Source organism: Hesperophylax consimilis, chromosome 15, assembly GCF_061612785.1.
Source record: "Hesperophylax consimilis isolate HC1 chromosome 15, BYU_Hcon_1.0, whole genome shotgun sequence".
NCBI classification, from domain to species: domain Eukaryota; kingdom Metazoa; phylum Arthropoda; class Insecta; order Trichoptera; family Limnephilidae; genus Hesperophylax; species Hesperophylax consimilis.
In genome coordinates, this window is record NC_142850.1 from 30,909,082 (window position 1) to 30,926,171 (window position 17,090).

Genomic DNA, 17,090 nt, shown 5'->3' on the forward strand with positions numbered 1-17,090 from the left:
TTCGATTTATTTCATAGAAGTTCTTGGTAATTAATGGTATTTAATGGAAGTTGATGACATTTGAGAGTAGTTCAGGGGATTTCTCTGTATTTCATAGTATTTTATGATATTTAATCGTAGATCGTCGTATTTATTAGAAAATCATGCCATTTCATTGTATTTTAAGGTAATTCATCAAATTTCATCGATTCCATGGTGTTTGATTATATTTCATGGTATTTTATGATACTTCATGGTATTTTATAGGAATTCATGTTATTTCATGGTATTTTATGGAATTCCATCGTTGTTCGTAGTATTTCATGGTACGTCATGGTGTTTCATAGTATTTCGTGGTACCTACTTATTTTTATTTCATGGAAATTCGTGGTATTTTTAAGGTTGTTTGTGTTATTTCAAGGTTCCTAATGGTATTTCAGGTATTCTTGCTATTTTATGGACCTATCCGGAGTCCAGAGTTTGGAAACAAACGAGGTTAACTAAGGCTTCATTTGTTCTTAATGACTGAATTATTGATATGTATCTACTAACTATAATGGTCTTCACACGACTCGATGAAAAAATCATGCAATTGTCGAATTTGAGGAAAAAACCTTAAAAGCAGTTTTCTCAGACAACTGTCATAAAAATGATTTTTTCAACACACGTCGTTGTGGTGGAAACATCTCCGGATTGTATTCTTAGCATTAATCCAATTGTTCTATAAAGCGTGAGAAATCGGGTTTTAAAAATCGAATCCACAGCTTGGTCCCCAAACATTTGGAGAATTTGTTTACATCTTGTAAAAACCTTTGGAATTGGTGCAAATTGACGATAATTTCAGTTCATTCGGACAATTGGAGTAAAAGTGTTTTGTTTTCGAAACACAGACTCGCGTTACTTCCATAAACATGACGATTTTTAACAAAGTTTGTTTTACGGTAAAAATCGTCTTTAGAACATCATTTTCGTACAAATCCAATATTATTTTAGTTTATTTAGTTTCAAAGAGCCTGAGAAAAAGGGTTATATAATCCACATCACTGATCAAAACTCCAAAGATCACATTTAGTCCACAAGTCCACGATTTATATAGATTTATTTATTTTTTATTGAATCGTGTCAACTAAATGAACTGTTTTATAGGATTTGTACTAAAAATTATGGTTTTAGATGAAATTCATTATAAAAAACATATTAGTTATTATAATAAATGGTTTATGTCAGACATTTCGCAATTATGCGTAGGCGTATTAAATAAAAGCCGAAATGTAATAGCGGAAATATAATATAATAATGATTTTGTGCATAAATATTAACATAGATGAATTTTACAATATCAAAAATAAATAAATATATAATTTTTAATAGAAGTTGTTGAAAACTGGTTTCTTCAGCTCCTCTTCTTCCAGCTTCTTGGGCTTAGGGGCGAAGGGGTTCTTCTCGGGATCAGCATTCAGGCTGGAAAATAAAATAAGTTAAATCATTTTTTTTTAACTGTGGCGCATGTCTTCGTACAAAAAGTGTATAGCAGATGGTTGGAAAGTAATCTGTTATCGGTTACCGATTTGGATGTATCTTTTTCTACATTAGCTGACATAGGAGACCCCGAGGCAAATAATTCCATTCAAACCTGAAAATTTGCAGCGAAATCAAATATTTGGGGCATGTCATCACCGATGACCCAAATGATAAAAAAGACATAGAACGTCAAAGAAGAGTACTGAGTGTGCGAGCTAACATGCTTGCCAGAAGATTAAAAAATGCAGCCAAGAAGCAACTTTTCCAAGCATATTGTATGAGCTTCTACACTAGCGAGCTATAGACGACATACACACAAGGCGTCATGAATGCACTCCGAGTACAGTACAACCACGCATACAGAGCCCTATTTGGCCTCCCCTGGCGATGCAGCGCCTCACAGATGTTCACCGAAGGAAGGGTGCATGGGTTTGCTGCTTTGATGCGCACAGAATAGCCGGGACGAGTCAGCGCTACCAGAGATCGGACAACACATCAATTATTGAAGAGTCACTTACCGAAATGCTGATATGATGTAAAATTATACTGTTTGTAAAATTGTACTGTAACTGGAACGAATGTTCTGTTGTACAATAAAAAAAAAAAAAAAAATAAAATAAAAATAAAAAAATAAAAAAACACTCTTGTCCAGGCCGTTGCCCAGTGGCAGGGAGCGCCTCTACACCAGAGATGGAGAATTTCACTCAAGCCACCATAAAGTCCTAATGTGCTCATCAATGTATTCATTATTTATTTATTATTTATTTCTTTATTCATTTTCTTTTTATGTATAAACTTAAATGTAATTTTTTATGGCAGGCAGAGCACATTGCACACACCGCTATGTCCAGCTGAAATAAACATTATTATTATTATTATTAAAGCCTGTGGCATATTTGGGGATGGTGTGAGGAGGGTCATTTTAAGTAAGGGAAGGAGAGAAAGTTCTGGAAAGGAAAACAATATAGGGGTGGGTAGAAATCTGGGGGTTAGCGTATCCAGTACGACGGAGCATCAGTGTGACGGACGTACGAATCCATTCGAAAGATTTCAGCTGGAAAGGTCTACCTTACCAATATCAACCTTCAACCGGCCTCTCCCTATCCGGGATGCTACCACCTGGACAAACCTTACCCCCATGTACCCGGTCACCCCTGTTAGGTAGTGACAGTGGCTTGGGGTGACGTATGATGGCAGAGGTGTTGATTATCCAAAAAATGGTTACCGGGGTTGTAGTACTCAAATCTGCCTCCCAAATTGAAAATCTGGAAGATATGTCACCTTTGTTCCAAACTGGAAGATACTCTCAATGTCACCCTGGTGAAAGATCACGTCATCAGAAAGATTTGGTGACCTGATAAGAATATTCAAGTAGGTACTTCCTCACCTACTTATTCCTATTCCTATATGTGAGGCTGAAAGGAATGGGGAAAATAAATTTATGGGGAATAGGAAAAGGAAGGTTGGGAAATACCTATGCACCTGTAAATTTAAATGTGGTCGCCAAAGAAATTAATTATTCTAATAATATCAAACCGCCCTAGGGTTTTACGGTACATTTTTTTAAAAGTACAAATTATTTTTTACTTGTAGAGGGAGGGCGCATGCGCGCAATCCACGTTGTACCACCAGTCGCAGGAGAAGATCTCCTGGTTGAATAAGGTTCCATTGGCGCACAGGAACGAAGCTCCCTGGTCACCCTCGCGGCCATCATGGCAAGTGTGGTATGCCTGAAATATATTAAAAAAAAATCACAGATTAGGTTTGCGCCTCGGATAAATTAATCTGAAGGTTAGAGCGACTGGGGTCGCTGGTTTGCAAGTATTGCGGAATTAGAAAGATTATTTTTTTTTATTATGAAAAACTGTACATGGTAAATTTATAAATATGGGCATAATTCCCGCATTCGGGTATATTGAATGCTGTATTGCATAACATTGACTTCATAATAGTTTACACCCTGTTTATCGAACACTCTTATGGAAAAGGTAGAATTTTTTAATGTTTGTGTCTTGGATAAAACACGTTGACATAGCACGACCTTGGCGATTGGGGTCGCTAGACGCAAGTATTGCATAATGGGCAAAGAAGAAGAAGTAGATTTAACTATTAAAGTTGATTCAAAACACAGATTGCCATCAACCACATATTTACTGCGTTTTTTAAATTCATATCCACTCGCTAGCTATCGTGAAGTTTAAAAATAATTACAATAAATGTGCAATTCTGTAAACTAGTCGAAATCCCTCCACACTGGCTATCAAATTCATGGTATTTATTTATTTTAACATAAAAAAATCTAAGCAGTCAATCGCTAAAAATCGACAATGCAGCTCAGCTAACCAACCTAACCTGACTTAAGAGGAAGCTACAAGCCAAAAATGTGTATATTCTTGGTATACCTTATATTGTAGGTAATAGGCATTAAAATCGCTTGACAAACGGAATCGAAAACGTGGTCTAGAATCGTTCGATTTCAATCACAAAACTGGTTTTGATTTATTTTGTAAATAATTTTATAAGAAAGCAAAAAAGTTAATCAAGTGAAACTGCTACAGATAATCTTAGCTATAATACTGTATTTTTAAAAGTTGTTTCCTTTGCGCGTTCATACATTTCTATTGAAAAAATATTTTTTTTAGTAGTTTACATTTATATATTTTATTAAGTAATTTATTTGTATTCTACTCAAGCGAAACGATAGGAAAACCTTCAATTTATCTAAAACATATTTTTTGGTTATCATAATGTACACCAATTCGTTATAAACATTAATCAAAATAGTGACTTAGCACTAAGCTTCGCCTTAAGAGCGTTTCAATCGTTTTCCATATCAGATTTCTCTGCTCTCAGTTAGGAAATTGAATTTCCCACAACAAGGTAGAAGAATTACCCAGATTTATTTTAATCGTAATTTTTTTCGTGTAGACTTTGTCCAATAGCTCAACTTTCAATAGTAAAATGTTAATCACTCCAGTTTTTATAAACCAAATTCAGTCTATTTAAGATTGCATATTATCACTATGTTGGTTTAGGTTTATGCTGATTTCCAACAAAAAAAGGCATAAATCATAGTTGCGTAGCAAAATAAAAAGTAAAAAAACGAATTTTTTGTTTGTTCTTACATAATACTTATCAAAAACTTTAACAAAGAAAAACTAAAATCTTGTGAAAGTTTCGTGAACATGAAAGAGTTAACAAGATTAAAGGCTGGAAAATTTAAATAATTGGAGAGCGTAAATAATTTCACAACTAATCTAGCGGCGTCAAAATTGCAAATGAGAAAAGTTCCGGTAAACCACCTCGACCACAAATATTTCAACAGAACTTTGATTAAATAATTTCAGGCTGTATTTGCATAATTTTCTCAAATGTAAAATAAAGCCTTTATTTTCCACTGCTTATTATTATATATTATATGATATGATTGATTGTTGATAGAATGGAAGATCTACAGTCTCTCGTGTCTAGAATGAACGAAGTATGTATGAAGAATGAGTTAATGATGAATGTAAGTAAGTCTAAAGTCATGGTGTTTATATACAGTTGTAAATGAGGAATACTTGGAGCAGGCGGATGAGTTTGTGTATTTAGGAAGTATGTTTACGAGAGATGGGAAGGCTGACAGAGATATTGAAAGGAGAGTAAATGCAGGAAACTCCATTAATGTAGGACTGAACGCAGTTAATGCGCTAACCAAAAATTGTCCAAAGATGCGAAGCTAGCAGTCCACAATGGAGTGCTGTTACCTACCCTGATGTACGGAAGTGAGGCATGGAACTGAAAGATAAAGGATGAAAGTAGACTAAATGCTGTAGAAATGAGATCCCTGAGTCGTAAGTGTGGTAAAATCATATATGATCGTGTGAAAAATGCGGAGATCCGCAAAAAGTGCAAGGCTGATGCAAGGAGTGTAAGGAGAATATATGATGCAAATGTGAATGGTAACAGATGTCAGGGACGCCCGAGGAAGACATGGCACGACCAAGTGTATCAGATACATGAGTTGGGCCATGTCAAGAGTCAGAAAAATAGAAGAGTATGTATGAGACGATGTATGAATGTGAATGAGGCAATGAGTGTGTGCCAAGACCGAGTTGTTTGGCGGTCCGTCCTCTTTGCCTACCCCTGCGGGGAAACGGCGTGATGGTTAGTTCGTTATATGATATTCTGATTATCTCGTCTAGTATTGTATTCCATTATTATCTATGTATTATAAATTGTATTTGATAAAATAATGGTATCAAAGTCTATCATTGTTCACTTACTAATGAATGGCCAAGATTTGTAGGATAAGTCTATGCCTATATTTTACTATGCCGTGAAAAGTAGCAATTTACAATTCAACTTTTACTTTCGTTTGGATATACAGTTACGGGTTCAATGCAAAATCTCAAAAAGGGTTAATTTGTTCTAACATGGTTCATCATAAAAAAAGATTGTGTTTATTAATCTCTGCATATAAATGACACTGGTCAACAGACAAAAATGGCTTCTTCAATAATTGTTAAATACTTTGTGAAAACTTAGTTTGAAGCATTATTTTTAATGATATGATTTGAGATTTTCACGGCCAAAACAATACGGTGATTTGTCAGTTGCGCTACCTCCTTCTTTAGCCAACATTTTGGACAGCTTTACAGTGGACACTTTTCCATCATCAGGGCAGATTATTTATTTATTTATTAAACGCCATAAAAGGCTTTTACAGTAATGTGAAACATTGGATTATAAGTACACAGTTCAGGGCTGTCAGAGACTTGACAATTAGAAATAGCATTTTTCATTAAAATAATACATCCACAAGCAGTTTTTATTGATGCTATACATATACATTTCACATATATGTATATATGTGGAATGTATATGTATAGAACACCATATATATGTTACACATAAAGAAGAACACAACAGTCAGTATGATGCAGTACAAACAGACATTTAACATTTCACAAACATATCAGTTACATTCACAACCAAGTATTTTTGCCTTGATGCAAGACGGTGAGGTTTTGAAAATATCAAAAAGGTCTGTATACGTGTTGGCAGTGCGGTGAAAACGCGCCAACGGTGAATGATACAAATAGTTAGTGCTATGATTGTCACTGTGGAAAAGATGGTGGAGTCGAGTTGATTTAACAGGGACACGAAAATTTATAACACTTAACATTTGAGGGCAGTCTATGAGATTGTTCAGTAATTTAAAAAGTATAAGAATGTCATTAATAGTTCGCCGGGTAGAAAGAAGTGGTAGATTTAGACCAGACATTAATGTATTATAGCAGATATCAATTACAGGCTGTCTCAATTTGAATTGAACGTATCGAAGAAATTTTCTTTGTACTTTCTCCAAGCGGTGTAAGTTACAGGTATAAATCGGAGACCATACAGGAGATGCATATTCTAGGTGCGATCTCACAAGAGAGCAGTAGAGTAATTTAATTGACTCAATGTTTTGAAAAGTCCTTGTGTTACGCATTACAAAACCTAGAATTTGCATGGCCTTATTGGAAATTGTTTCACAGTGACGATCAAAGGTAAGTTTTCTGTCAAAAATAACACCAAGGTCTTTGATAAATGGTACTAATGCAATTTCATTATTGTTTATTGAATACGATATGGTTATTGGAGTCCGTGAACGGTAAAAACACATGTGGAAACACTTTTTTACGTTTAGGAATAATTTGTTTATTTCACACCAGCTAGCAAGTCTATCTTTATTATGCTGAAGGATAAGTGCATCATTTAAACATTTTATAATCTTAAAAAGCTTTAGGTCATCTGCAAATAGAATGAATTTGACATTTTCGAAACATAAAGATAAATCATTTATAAACAATACGAAGAGAAGTGGGCCCAGATGAGAGCCTTGACGAACTCCCGATGTTACTTTAAATTTATATGAGACTTTATTATTTAATTTTACCATCAGTTCGCGGTTACAGAGGTAACTATTCAACCATTTTAGGAATGATCCATGTATACCAAGGGCTTGCAGTTTCGCGAGAAGGATATTAATATTTACTTTATCAAAGGCTTTTGAAAAGTCAGTATATATTGAATCTACTTGTGCACGAGACGTGAAAGCTTCACAGATATAGTGTTCATACAATAGAAGATTGGTTGTGGTAGACCGACCGGTCACAAAACCATGCTGTTCTGGAGTAATAATATGCCTAAACTTAACAGCAATTTTATCTAAGACAATACTTTCAAACATTTTCGGGGTGGTAGACAGTATGCAAATTGGTCTTTAATTTAAAACACAATTTTTATCACCTGATTTAAATACAGGTGTCAAGTGATTAAGTTTCCAAGGATCAGGATATATTCCAGTTTGAAGTGACAGATTGAATATGTGTTGAAGTGGAGCTGCTATAAACTGAGCGCATTCCTTTATGAATACCGGTGGAATTTTGTCAGAACCTGACCCCTTCTTACAATCTAGAGATCTGATCTTTGTATTAACATCATCCAGAGAAATGTGGCATGTTGATATGTCAGTTACATTGGTGTATTTAAATTCAGGTATAGTTACATTATCATTTTTCTGTTCATAAACACTTGAGAAATGATCAGCAAAGAGGTCAACTATTTCTTGATCACTGTCAGCATGTTTTCGCCCTGAATACATTGATCGAGGACAGCCGTTGTTGTCTTTAAGAGAATTCACATAATTCCAAAAATGTTTTGGATTTGACTTGATAGTCTGCTCTACATCTGTAATATAATCTGAATAGCATTTTTTAGATAGACTTTCACATTTATTTCGTAAAACAGAAAAAATTTTATAGCAGTCAGTGGAGTTATTGGATTTAAAGTTAATGTGGGCAATTTTTTTACATTGAATGAGTTTTTTTAGTTCAGTACTAACCCATTTTGGGTAACAGTCGTTACGTTTTACAATAGAAGTTGGTATGCAATTTTCAATAGTATCATAAAGGTTTGAGTTGAACACATTTGTTGCTTCTTCTACGTTTGTAGACATAAAGATGCGGGACCAATTGAGCGAAGAAAGATATAAGCGCACTTGATTATAATCGGCTTTCTTGTAGTTTAGTTCGTGAACGGAAGGTTGGGGACTAAGGAGTTCAATGGGTGCCAAATAAATGATCGCTTGTAAAGGGGGATGATGAGAGTCAATGGATACTATTGATTCACGCGATTCGCTGACATTACTATTATTTATGTTTGATATGACAAGGTCAAGAATTCTGTCATTTATATTTTTAACATGATTTAATTGTTTAAGGTTGAGAAAGTTGATGATATCAATGATTAATTGGGCTTTAGCAGAAATGGGATTTGAAGACTCGGTGGGTTGTACCCAGTTTACATTTGGGAGATTAAAATCCCCAAAAATTATTAATTTTGCATCAGGATATTTCAATTTCAAAGATTCAATTTCATCACAATGTTTACAATACACATCAGCACTAACTTGGGGGGGGGGGATATACACACACACAATTATTATTTTTGTTGCTTTGAGTTTCACTAATATAGCTATTTGTTCAATGTTTTTATTTTTTAGTTTTAATAGTTTTGAATGGAACATCTTTCTGATCGATATTAAAACCCCGCCGCCAATAATATTTTCACGATCCAGCCGGTAAACATCGTAGTTGGTGAAGCCTAATTCAGGGGAAGATATATTTTCATGAAGCCAGGTTTCTGTTAGGCAGTACACATCGTTATTTATCGTTGGAATATTACACCTTAGGGTGTTGAGCTTGGTACGCAAACCTCTAACATTTTGGTAGTAAAATGTTAGTTTCGTGGGGTTTATTGTTCTTATATTTGATTGTGAGACCTATTTCACCGTCTTGGGTTCTTTGGTCTAGGGTTAATCGTAAATTGGCGAGAAAGTTTCTTTGGGCTGGAGTTTGGTCGGAATAAATTTTAATGCCAGGGTACTCTGTTATGCTATTTTTTTTTCGCAAAATATCAATGGCTTGGGTTGGATTGTCAAGCATCACTTTGAGAGGTCTGGGTTTGTCCGTTTTTTTTATCCCCAGACGAAAGGTTGTGATGTTGGCCTTGGTGATGGTTGAGTTTATGGCCGTTAGTGTATTTGATATTTTTGTCGTGTCATCTGTAATTTTGTCAATTTGAGAGCAGGCCAAGCTTTCAGGAAAGTTGAAAATAATAATGTTTTTCGAACGTTTTTTCCTCTCCTCGCACATTGTTAAATTTGGTAAATATGAAGATTCATGTTGTGAGGTTGATTCTATCAATTTTGAGGAGACCATGTGTTCATACGACTTAACCTGTCCCTCGAGGATTCCAACTTTGACACCAACATCTAGCATGGTGCCAGAGAGGTTGGAAAGTTTGTTGAGTAATTTAGTCATCTGATCTTTAGTTAGTTTTAGTGTCGGATCAGTAATATTACTATATAAAGCACTAATTTCCTCCTTAGCCTTGTTGATATATGATAGTGCATCAGTGGTACTCATCTTGCAATTGGATTTTGTATATTAATAATTTATATAAGATGCAGTGACAACCCTGTTCATGCGTTGTCTATGGGAGAAGTGGGTGGGCGTTTCACTTGTACTCTTCGAAACTTTGATTGTATTAGTATTCTTCCTTCTAATCGGCTTTGTATGTGTGTGTCTAATGGAATCCAGTGACAGTTGAAATTTTAAATTAATAATAAAGAATTACTGGTTAGGCAGCTGCAACTGTTGGTACACAATGTTAATTTTTGATTATGGTAAAGTACTCGTGGGTGAAAAACACTACTTTAAGTTCTTAATTTTAATATAATTATTAATTTGTGTGGAGCAAAAATTTACGTGTTGACTGTGACACTTAGTATTGTTGTGATGTGCAATCGAAGAGTGTGTGTTTATGTGTGCAGATGCGATACCCTGTTCCAAGCTCCGATCCTCTGATAGCTGGTTTAGCAGTATAATTTTAAATGGTATGTTAGACATATAAGGCAAGAAAGCGCAGCCTTATGGCTCTTGTTCAAATCCTTATTCGTTTGGGATAGATTTGGATCTTATGATTATGATGCGGCAAATCATAAGATAACGGAAAATGCCTTAAAAATAATCATTATAAAACTTTTTATTGACACAAATCAACATGTTTCACAATCAATGGTTTCTTGCTTCCTTTCTTCATTGCTAGCGAAGTTTAAATCCGATTTTTAAATTTAAAAACAGTGAAATTTAATATTAATAAGTTGTGACTATATTATTTAGTTCAATAGTGCTATCAGAAACACATTGCTTTAGTTTGTTTCCACTTAAATGTGTTTTGATCAATGTTTTCTACTAAGTCTGAGCTCTGTAATTTCTGAGTAATTTGTCAAGTCATCTACTAAATACAGTATTTGAATGACTTAGCGGCTGATTAAATTCTCCAAAGATCATTTATCTTTTGCAAAAATCCATAAGTTGAATTATATATTATGTGATTTGTTGTTAGAATAATTCTGTAATCTCAAACCGAGAACCTGCAACACGTTCGGTTATCGTGTTGATAGTAATTGCCAATTAAATTTAGTACAGTTACATAATTACAATAAATCACGATTTTTGCTTTTTATTAAATACTTAAGGGTGTAATTATCATCCAGCTTGCTGTTTCTCGTAAATCCACCTGATAAAGCGTAGATGTTATTGCTTCAAGAGGCGCCAACATTCAAGATTCTCTAGTAGGCCATCATCGATACGATAAAGTTTTTTTATCAACAATATCGGTGATTAGTCGACTCTTGTTAGCATGACCTTAAACATGGCAAAACAAAATTTTCAAAACGATCTTGTTGAGATTTTTAAATGAGATAGGTACTACCGACTACGCCATAATATATTAAATACTTCGGTTTGTTGCCAACTTAGGGCGATTTGATTCCTGATAATGATTAACTTTTCGATATGGTAAGCATCTAGCTATTTAGCTTCTAGATATGCTAGCGATATCGATTGACATATTATAAATCAGACAGAATCTATACCAAGCATACTTATTTCGATACTCTGTGATGTTCGTTATTTGTGCTAGAAATTATTCTCGTTCAATTAACTCATTTCGTGATTTTCTTATTACATTATCATTTTAAATTTTGAATAACTTATGACGGTTTTATTCCGTGATTGATGACATTTTTCACACACTTCACGTTTAAAACATTCACTGTATGTATGAGATTTCGAAAAACCATCCCCACACCGGGATTTTCAACCGCGTAAGCTGAATTCTGTTACTTTATTACGAAATTTTGCATACTTTACAATCAAAATGAGAGAAAAATTACTGTCTATATCTGATTTCTAAAAACCATGTGGAAAGCTCGGGCATCGCCGGGGACTTATCTATTATACTAAAATAAAGACGCTTTCCGCATCTGTCTGTTTGTGCGCTTAGTTCTTCTAAACTACGCAACGGATTTTGTTAGGGATTTCACTGTCACTTAGTCTTATGTCAGATTTTTTTCCAGAAGGTTTATAAATATAATACATGCATATTTTATTTATAGAAAGTAGAGAAAAGTCGAGCAACACCGGGTACTCGTCAGTTAATTAGCTACTAAGACATAATAAATAAATAGAATAATAACCTGGCATCCAGTCTCTACGTTGGCATACATCCCCGGGTGGACCGGCACATCGCTGCAGTGGAAGTTGGTGTGAGGGACGGAGTGGTGCAGGGGATAGTCCACCCCGGGGGTGCCGGGGATCTTGCTGAAGTCCTGCGGCTTCTCGTGGTCCCTCAGGGGCTTCTTCTTCACCTGCAATAGCTGCTGCTGGGGATAGTAGTTGGGATAGTAGTTTGGCTCGTACGCTGCCTGGCCGAAGCTCTGTAGGAAAAGTTACAATATTAATATATTTATCAAATGAAAAAAATTATCAACATGTTTCAACACCAAATCTCTTTCATAAGGATATAAGGTATACTGAAAATGAAGACATAATATTATAAGAATAGACAAATTTAACACTTCCCTTTGCCTCAGGGTATATGTCATATTTGAAGATGCTTTGTGGTGGGTATTTTAAGGAAATGATGGAAAATAAATTCAATTTATCATAAAAGTAAGATATTTCAAGCAACATTTTGTTTCTGAATGGTAGTCTTCCGCAAGGATATTTTCCTTTGTCGAACGAGGAAAATACCCATAAATGGGGTGACTTATAGTGGATAATTTTACGACATATCTATTGCACAAGTTTAAAATATAAATGTAAATATTTTTTAATTTATATGGATTTGGGTGGTAAAAATATATGGTGATAAAAGTCACCTTTCGAAGTGGGGCAACTTTGATTAACCTATCATTATTTATAAGCTTCTCTAATAATACCCCAACCGTAAAAAATGCGAGTTTGAATATTTAATTACCATATTTATACATATATCGATTGACACTAAAATTTTTCATTAAAATATAAATGGAACTATTTGATTCGTTGAGGAATTTATAAAATATGTTTACATTTGTCTCTGACTAAAAATGTCTTTTAAAAAAAGCTCCACAATTCAACTGACAATATATGTATATATTTTTTATTTTATAAAATACAATATAATTATTTAAATTTACATCGTAAGAACATATTTCAAATAAAAATTAACATGTTCACCTTTACAAGAGTTTAAAACTCGTGTGTATATGTTTGAATATAACGAGAAACCTACCAATTTGACAATTATTTTAGAAACTAAGAGTCTTAACTTAAATAGTCGATAAAGCTTCTTCATTCCGTGACAATCTTTTATTAACAGACCAATTGCCATATTGAATGCACAGACGCAATGTGAGCATGCTGAGTCTGTTCTACAGGTATTTTAATGTAGCCTGCTCTAAGGAGCTAGGAGCATAGATCTCCGGTGCACCGGTGCACGTGTGAAACTCAACGTACACGAGCGGAACACCCGTTCACCGTTGATGTTGGCTTCAAGAGTCGACACGTTTTGTATAAGACGGCTCGAATATGGAACGAGCTACCGGTATCTGTTTTATCCCCTTAAAGACCCACATAAATAGATCCCTTCCTACAGGCCCTACCTTAACCCCCCTTACAACGCTGCCCAATCGGATGGCGACATAGTTTCCCTGCCTTAACACTGTACAGACAGGGACGCTCTTGTGAAGTGTCACAAAAAAAAAAGATAACCGCAATGGTCAAAGTCACCCCATATTACTGTTCTAAATATATTTACTAACTGTAACTAAATACATCGATTACATAATCGATCTGAGAGAAGCGTTGTAACATCTTCGACGAAAATTTACTTCGTACCAGCGGCAGGATTATACCTGGTTTTGAAAGAAGGTGAATTATAATATGCTGTACAAGAAACAGGTATAAGCATTGTCTCATTATAACTTCTCACTATAAGAACTAGAGTATATATTTACACCGTTTTGCAATAATATTTTCAGCCTCAAATAATAATTGGCCGTTTATCGTTTTGATTGGAATGACCGGTGGAAATTAGAATGTGTCGCGATGCAACGTGTTCGCATTTTCGCAAATTCAAATGTAGCTGTCTTAAGATAACACAAGACTCATTTTAATTTTACGACAAATTCTTAACTATAATATGTACATATTTTAGATAAATCCCTACGGATGTATGTAAGTTATTTATATTTAATATTTATAAAACAGCAGCTTACCATTAAATTATTTTGTAAAACGTTTTTCAACTACAAAATTAGCGGTAAGTACCAGCTTTTACTTTTATAGATGATGATTTATTAACTTCCCCAGGGATTCCTCTAGAAAATTTAAGATTTTAGTAATACATCAGAAATAATCAAAATAAACCCCAAAAATTGAAAATTGAAATATAGGTCCGTCCATTATATTATTTTTACACGACGGCATTCCCAGAGATTAAGGCCCGCATAGTAAGCGTTCAAAGAAGGTTTAAAATGGAGATTTGTAAATACAAATGTTAGAGTGAACTTACTCTGCGATTTTTTTCTATCAAGGGAATTTCATATAGTTAACGTTTCGGCATAACAATTGTAACAGATATTTTTTTTAGAGCTTAAAACATAAAGAGTTAAAGAGAAACTTGTTATAGTCAGTAGAAATTTGATATTTGGGGGCAAAGGTTGGTCAATGGGGGGTCAAGATTCCCACTATATTTTATAGATTTTCTAAGGCGAATTCAACCGTAGGTCTGTCCAATACACCAGGGCCCCGCGATGCATATTTTTGTGCATGGCTTCTTCACTTACGTCGTTAAGATTACGACTTTCTCTAAGGTACCGTACAGTCTTATAGAATGAAGATTACATGATTTTAGACGGCGTAAATAGGATTCGTTGTAACATTGTAAGAACAATAATATTTTAACGTATCTGAATAGTTTATTTTGAAGTGAATCGTGAAAATATGTATTAGCAATTCGGTGCTTCAAAAACTATAAAATAACAAACACGCAAACTAATAATAAAAGCGCTTTTTCCATATTTAGGTTTATTATTTTCAACGCAAACGTCCATTATTATTCGGGCAATCAAAAACTCTTGCAAGAATTTAACAAAATTGTTACCCTTTTTACATTGTACCACATTTTAGGTGTATAAATTCAGATGGTACCCCATGGTTTCTTTTGCCTTTATTAGTAAATTTGTAAACATAACGATGGCCTAGCGCACACATGTGATAAGTGCAGTTTTAAGTACAACCAAAGGCGTGTTTTGTAAAGCATTTGTCAAGTTTACTTACTTAGTAAATGGATGTATCGTGTAAATTTGCATTATTTATTTCATCTAAAATTGAAAAAGACTGGACATTCACACTCATTTTCTTGCCTTACATCATATGACTAAACCTGAAATAGATTCTTATAAATTGAATTTTCACAACAACACACTTTAGTGCGCTAGACCGACGATAATATATCTTACTATATATTTTACTATTTTGTACAGATAAAATTGAGTACCTACCTAACAATTTTTTTTTTTAATTTTCGTTTAAAATGCAGCTATAAATTAATTAGTTTTTCTTATCGATGTGTAATTATGAATCAAATCAACATTAATAAAATCCCAAATAAAAAACTTATATTTAAAACTACAACATATTAAGTTAATAATTGCGATACTAGCAAAAAAAAATTGTATTTAATTACAATAAAAAAAAATAATTAAAAAAACACATAAAATTTCGCCTCTGTAAAGTAACATTACAGTATTTTGATGATACTACTTTACGGGTTAAAAACGATAAAATAAATAGCACAACTTACGTTGGTTCTTAATGCGTCGACAGCAAAACAAAAAACTCCTGCACTTAAGGCACAAAACAACAAAGCTTTAACACTGCACATTTTGTCAATTTATTAAAATAATAAATGATTAGAGATAATTGATAAATAGTTAACTGCTATCTGAGCCAACAGATGACAGATCCAGTCTAGTAGGTGGTTTTCTGTATTGTGAGGCTCATAAGCCGAGTAGCGTTAATGGTAAAAGCAAAAGTGAGCTAACCCTTTCAATTCAACTGATCTTGCAAATTAAACTGGTTAATTAATTTGATCTTAATGAATCTGTTTATCTCCAGATTGTTGGACTTGTTGGAGAAAACTTAACGATATAAAACATTGCTAATGTATTAAAGATCTGGTGAAATCATTTGTATTCCTATTAAAAACGGGACTACAGGCTTTTTACGAATGATTTGACATAATTGGTGTCAAACTATCAGTAAAACACGGATGTGTTTTGAGGATGTCGGAACACGTATTCAAAAAAATTCAAATTGTTTCGGATTTGGTCAATATAATGGATAAGCGCAGCTACACGAGCACGTGTTCCGATATATTCTGAATGTACTAATATTTTATTAGGGAATGGTATGCTATAACATTTTTAACAGCATTTTAATAAATCAGCTATACTCATTTTTCTCTGTGCAAGGTGTCCGGGGGATAGTGCACTATCTTCGGGAGGTAATTCTCTACATGATGCAAGTAAAAAAGAAAACAAAATTTTTATGGAAATTCGAAAATTTTAAGGTAATTGGTATTGGAAAAACACATTGGAATTTCGCAAAAATGTTACATTTTTACTTCTACCATTGCTTTTCGAAGTTACTGCACTTTATACATTGTATATTTATTTAATTGCAATTATTATTTTCGTTATTTTCTCATACGATTGAAATCTTGTGTGTGTATGAACAAGCAAAACGAATTATTGTACTTGAATAGTTTATATAAAATGAACGATTAGTTAAATTAAATGTGTAGTAGTTATTGGTTTCATTTGTGATTTCAATTGAATGCTTGGTACTTTAACACCGTACCTTCTTTCATGTTTATTATTTGCATTCTTAAGAACGGCATTTCTTGCCAAAAAATGCGGACACAACTTTAAAAGTCGACCGCACGTAAACGGTGTGATATTGAAGATGGCAACAATATTATTACTTTTATCAATTCACGGTTATGTAGGAACCAGAATAACACGTTCAGGAAATATTGATCGAAATATTAGTATAATAAATTGAACTTCTAATTACATTTTTATTTTGCTGACTTTAAAACCTTATATGATCTTGAAATTGAGTATGAAAGTAAGCTGACATTACGTTTTTATATCGAAGGGA

The 17,090-nt window shown here is 33.9% G+C and overlaps 2 protein-coding genes across 2 annotated transcripts in view; one reads left to right on the forward strand and one right to left on the reverse strand.

Moving 5' to 3' along the window:
- LOC149417624 (uncharacterized) overlaps positions 1 to 17,090 on the forward strand; it is a 149,916-nt gene that overhangs the window by 69,836 nt on the left and 62,990 nt on the right. The gene's annotated exons all lie outside the window — the stretch shown is intronic.
- LOC149417625 (uncharacterized) lies at positions 1,344 to 15,048 on the reverse strand. Its single transcript, XM_089640544.1, has 4 exons — positions 15,028 to 15,048; positions 12,077 to 12,316; positions 3,088 to 3,230; positions 1,344 to 1,440 (listed from the first exon to the last, which is right to left on the reverse strand). The coding sequence occupies exons 1-4, from the start codon at positions 15,046 to 15,048 to the stop codon at positions 1,344 to 1,346; spliced, it is 501 nt and encodes a 166-aa protein (XP_089496670.1).

Bases quoted from the DNA above. Each gene is read 5' to 3' on its own strand.
- LOC149417625 (XM_089640544.1), bottom strand. From the start codon at position 15,048: ATGTGGTACAATGTAAAAAGG. The intron at 12,317-15,027 runs GTAACAATTTTG...CTTTTCCTACAG, and splicing joins TGTGGTACAATGTAAAAAGG to AGCTTCGGCCAGGCAGCGTA. The intron at 3,231-12,076 runs GTTATTATTCTA...AATATATTTCAG, and splicing joins ACGTAGAGACTGGATGCCAG to GCATACCACACTTGCCATGA.